Source organism: Nematolebias whitei, chromosome 19 (assembly GCF_014905685.2).
Source record: "Nematolebias whitei isolate Nwh7 chromosome 19, NemWhi1, whole genome shotgun sequence".
NCBI classification, from domain to species: Eukaryota; Metazoa; Chordata; class Actinopteri; order Cyprinodontiformes; family Rivulidae; genus Nematolebias; species Nematolebias whitei.
Genome location: NC_056516.1, coordinates 13,305,510 through 13,311,171, shown reverse-complemented (window position 1 = coordinate 13,311,171; position 5,662 = coordinate 13,305,510). Strand labels below are relative to the sequence as shown.

The following is a 5,662-nucleotide window of genomic DNA, read 5'->3' as shown; positions in this document are numbered from 1 at the left end:
TGTGTACATAATTTCGCTCCACCACATGTACCACATGAGGTGCGAATGACAATAAAGAAACTCTGACTCTGACTCTGACTCTGACTCTGACATATACTGTAGATACATATTTCTTTCTCCTTCAGCTGCTCCCTTCCTCAGGGGGTTGCTACAGTGAACTAACTCACACAAACACTTGGCAGTTATTTTTATGCCGGATGCCCTGACACAACCACAGACCTCTGTGTGGAGCAGGGAGCTGCCGTCTAGGGCACCTGGGGGAGTGGATGGTGGGGGTTGGGGGCCTTGCTCGGGGGCCCAGGGTGGGGCGGGTTAAGGTGGAGGCAGGTGTGGGTGCTTCACCTTTCTCACCCACATTGTGATGTTGTTGGTATGAGGAGTTGAACCGTCGACCTTCTGATCACAGGCCCACCTTCTCTAGCCTCTGTGCCACCCCCCCCCCCCATATGTACATATGCATATGAGTACATGTGTATGGGTGTGTGAACTGAACATTCCTATCATTTGATAAAATTATGCTTTCAATTGCTTAAAAGTGTAGTTTCCTCAAATGCTTGGCCCTTGGTTGGTTCATGTTTGGTGACCAAGTCCATCATTAGGCACCTCCTGGCTCCACCATTGTGCCTGATGGGGGATAAAATGGCTCTCTCAGGATCTGTCACTTTGTGTTGTCTCAGAGGAGCAAAAATAAAAAAAATTACACAGTGTAACTCTTGCCCTCTTGAATTTCTTGCATCAAAAACATTAAAACTTACTTACATTTCCTGTTCACTTCTGGTCGAGAAAAACACTCATCTCAAAAGCTACAAACATTCACTATTCAACTCCATCAGTGATGGGGGACATCGAAGCTTGTTATATTTAAAACCTCTTTAAGTTTGCTGGGCAACAAGTGTTTTATAGTATGTAATCTGATAAACATACTTTTCCAAATATTATTTTCCAAAGCGCCTGAAAAACATTTATTCCAATATAATAAGAAATATTTGATAATAAAGAGGAAAACTGACTTGGATCAAACTGAACAAACGTGTTTTTCTTTCTGCCAGGCCAGCCTTGGGGGGACTCCTGTCCTCGTCTTACCGACAGCATCAGGAGTCTCTGGCTGCGGAGCGAGAGCGCCGCCGCGTGGAGCGAGAGGAGAGACTGCTGCGGATAGAGAGACAGGAGAGGAACAAGCACAGGTGGGACCGGCTTTGGTGTGGGAGAGGAACCTTACACAGGTTTATTTTTTAAACACATTCAAAAATTTAAAGTAGAACAATTTTTAAGTAGAGAAAAACTGTAAGACCAAGACAAACTCTAAAAAAAATTATTAAAACCATAGTAGTTTTGCAGGATCCCTGCTGGCTTCTGGCAATCCCAAGCTTTGAAATGCAACATGCAAATATCAGCAAGTTGTTATGAATATACAGCTTCTTTTCTGATCCAACAAAAAAAAACCCTATTCATAAGTAATTTTGTTTGTATTTCTGTGCAGAATATGTGTTAAATGGTTCTAAATGTAATTCAGTGCAGCGTGGTTTCTTTTCAAACCGCCAGTTCACAACAAGAGTAATAACAGAAATTAAACAACATTAAAGTGTCCTTTGCAACCTTAGATACAATCTCGTTTAGTAACGTCAGAGCAGCCATATTCAGTATATTAACTATTATAAACTCAATTTTCTAAATTTTAGTAAAGAATAAGAAAACTAATGCAACTCAGTCTACGCTGTTGCAACTTCCATTGATAAAATACACAGTCATCTGCCTGGTTAGCAGATCATACACATATTATTAGAAGGCAAGCACACCTTGTTCATTATTATTATTATTATTAATAATGTAGATATATGAAGGCAGCAGACCAAGAAGAGATTTAAAGATGAAAATGTACCAGTGAGAGAGTCTGAAAATGTGAGCAGGATGGGCAGTAATCTGCCTCAACAGCTGGGGTTTGAGAGAACGGGAAAAGGGAACGAGACAGCCTGAAAGACTTGTCCAGGTGTGGTTTCTATAGGAAGACTACCAGGGAAAAGCGCGGTAATTATAGAAATTATTACAAATACAAACATGAACAGCAGGAAGTAAAGACAGCCGCAAAGTGAGACAGTCAGTTTGTCCTCCAACAGTCTATAGCAGCAGAACAACGGGAATAGGTCAGGAAACCCAAGCCAACCCTAGCTATAGGATTTATCAAAATGCAAAGTTTTAAGCCTAATCTTAAAAGTAGACAGAGTATCAGCCTCACGGACAGAAACTTATAAAGGTGGAGCCTGATAACGGAGAGCTCTGCCTCCTATTCTATTAGAAACTCTAGGAACCACAAGTAAACCAACAGTCTGGAGGCAAAGTGCTCCATAAAGAAAATATGGAACAATAAGATTAAATGAAGCTTGGTTGGTGAGAGCTTTGTACTTTAGACGTAATGCGCCTCACCATTAGACAGTGGAGAGACGCTAACGTGCCACAGAGGTTCACTTTCTTCGGTCCTGCTGCAGAAAGCAGATTCAGACGTTACACCAGTTCTAAAACTGCCTGCATGCACGATTTGCCAACATGTTTTATTCACCCTGTTAGGTCTTCAGGAGACTGTAGTGGAAGAGGTTAAGATTATCTTTGAAATCTCCCTGTGTGCGTGTCTCCCACAGCCGCGACTATGTGGATAAAATGGAGGAGGCCAGGCTCGCTCGGGAGGAGAGGTAAGCGCGCATTAAATTGAAACAACACAAATCTGCTGAAAACCCTCAGGGGAGCTCTCTGAGCTGCTTGCTTTGGGAAGTTTGGTAATGGTGTAATTGTTTTCAGGTTAAACCGTGCCCTCAGCTGAGGGTGGGAGAGGCTGTGCTGATTTTTTATTTTTATTTTTTGCTCTGTTTGCCTATTTTCTCCTTGTCTGTGCCATGGCTTTGATTGTTTTGGCTGCATGCCTGGAGGAAAGCAGATTCCTGGTTGGCCTCCACTGAAAGCACATGGAGATGCTCATTAAGCGCACACTCAGACTCGCAGGGAGAATTTTCACGAGGCTTATAAATCTAACTTTGTATGCAGAGGGGAAGCACAGGAAGGCAGTGATTTAGTCAGAAAGTGGGTATGTGAGGTCATGCTCAGGTTTAGGGCTGATCTTACCCAGATCAGCATGTGTTAGGAAGGACTGATGAGGCTTGAGTGAGAGCCAAATATTCAGTGTTTTAAAATATGCAAATCCCCTTCTTTCCTGTTCCAGTCCTGCTTCTCTTCACATTTTATCGTTCGGGTGCAGTCTGAGCAACGCCGCTGCTTTTTAGACATCTCAGTTTGAAACTAGAGATGATGAAGTGACGTGCTAATGAATCAAAGTTAAAATAATAGACGATAAAGAGAGAATGGATATAACAACAGGAAGCACACATCATGTCATAAGAAAAACACTTTGAAAAGGGCATGGATGCATGTTTGAAGCTTTAATATCAGATGAGACAAGCCGCCTGGTGATGTTGAGGGATTTGACTAGTGAATGTTTCCAAGATGAAGGGGTTTTCTAGACTACATTTGAACAGGGAATGCAAGTAAACCTTAATGTAAGTGGGTAGTAGTGAGACTATGTTTAAGAGAGGTAGTTTTATGCAAATACTAAAACTCGAAAGCATAGTTCCCACAAATGATTGGGGTGGCTGGTTTACATGTGGAAGTGGTCATGACATGGCAGCCTAATTTTCAATAGTCCTTTCTAACACATAGATGTAGCCACACGCCAAAATGGAAGTTGAGACCTCGCTTGTTTTTCAAGTTATCATGTGCACAAGATGAACTGGACGGATGAACTGGGGGTCCACTCTTCGCTCTGCAACGTGGGACAAAATATTATTGTTGGATATTACCGTAATTTCCAGACTATAAGCCGCTACTTTTTTTCACACACTGAACACCGTGGTTTGTACAATGCTGTGGCTAATTTATGGATTTTTTTCTTTGACGGGCTAACAAAATTCATGCCACTAAAACATTTAGCCTCGTCACACCCGGGTGCTCACATAGCTGCCCAATACATGTCTCTCTTGGGGGGTTGGTGCTTGTAACTCAGTGAGACTACCTGTATAAATAAAGGTTAAAATAAAACAATCTGACCAATGAAATTACTGAACAGGTCACAGTTGACTAATGAATCTTTGCTCCCCCTCCCAGTTGTGCCCCGTCCCTGGGGGCACAACAAAGTATTTACAGCCACTCAACATAAGTGTGATTCGTGGCGGAGAGAAATCGTTTACCAAAACTGGCCACATGCGAAGAACAACTTTGGCTCAAGTCTGCCAGTGGATCTTGGCAGTGGAGCCGTGTAACAAACATCCTCTAATCAACGGGTTTCAGTGGCTGCAGCTTGATGAAGAGGACAGCACAAGATCAAGGGCGACTTTGCCTCGAGACGAAAGTGACGTTGAGAGCACTGTTCAAAAAAGAAAAGAAAAAACATGTACTGTACATATTTCTGTATGTTACCGGTACATATTTAATTAAAAGTTTAAAAAGTATTTCTGTATGAATATCTCATGTTACAACACCTGTGGCTTAAAGACAAGTGAGGCCTATATATGTACAAAATTATTTTCTTTTTAAAGTTTGTGGGTGTGGTTTATATTCAGGTGCGCTCTATAGTCTGTAAAGTACGGTATTATGCTTGGACTTTGTGCTGAGTCCCATTTACTGAATACTTTTAGGACTCCTTTTACTTTGAAACAACAGTAAGTGTTTAAATATGTTAACATACAAAACTTAAGTAATTTGACCTGCGTTAAATATCATTTTGGGGAGATCAACATTAATAGTGAGATAGAAACTCTGATTTTTCTTGTCTGAGATAAATCAGTTCTAATATCACTTTGTCACAGAAGTACTTCTAGAGTTTAGGTTTTTATTTTATTTCAGACTTTTATTTTATTTCTTTACAAGTATTAATACTGTAATATAAAAATATATGACTATAATATTGACGTTTTAAAAGGCATCAACATTTAATTATGGTGAAAATATCCTTATTGTTTTAAATGTCTTTAAAAAGGATCCAGCGCTACACTTCTGCCTCTTTTATTCTTCAGGGATTTGTGAAAATGTAGATTAGCCTCCCCTCTTCCCTCCATGCCGTTCAGACACTTTGTGTCAGCAGATAATCTCCAGTTGGAGCCACACAAATGACTTTATGGCAAACTCTCTCACTTTGCAAACATGAGCTGAGCTTTCAACTCAGTAGAAACTGTAACTCCTGCCTTCCTCTCCTGGCTGTGCTCGAGTCAGTGTTTGTTCAACATCAGGTAGTTTGAGCTCGGCTTTGTAAGCAGAGTGGGTAATAATCTGAGTGGTTTATGGATGAGGTGACACTCAGAAACGCAATTATTAAAAAAATAGCTTTTTAAAAAGGAACTAAATTGTTATAGAGACTATTATCATGAGTTGAACTAAAAAAAGGTGACACAGATAATCTAAATTCTCCATCTGGACACTTATGGTCTTACCTGCAGCAGATACAAGTCAGCATTTGCTCTCTTGGTAGAATTAAGTAAGATTATAACTAATTTAAATCATATTTAGACTAGGGCTCCAGAAGAATATAATTTTCCATTTTAAACAAATCAAACAATAAAATAAAATGTTTTTCTTGCATTGTATAAATTTACACACTACACGAACCTTGGATTTTGTTGAAATA

At 40.4% G+C, this 5,662-nt stretch overlaps 1 protein-coding gene across 1 annotated transcript in view; it reads left to right on the top strand.

Moving 5' to 3' along the window:
• Nucleotides 1–5,662, top strand: part of fhod3a (formin homology 2 domain containing 3a) — a 97,872-nt gene that overhangs the window by 70,588 nt on the left and 21,622 nt on the right. The window contains exons 15-16 of the mRNA XM_037693403.1: nt 1,050–1,184; nt 2,634–2,684. Of these exons, the coding sequence (XP_037549331.1) occupies nt 1,050–1,184; nt 2,634–2,684 (186 nt within the window). The remainder of the gene's footprint in view (nt 1–1,049; nt 1,185–2,633; nt 2,685–5,662) is intronic.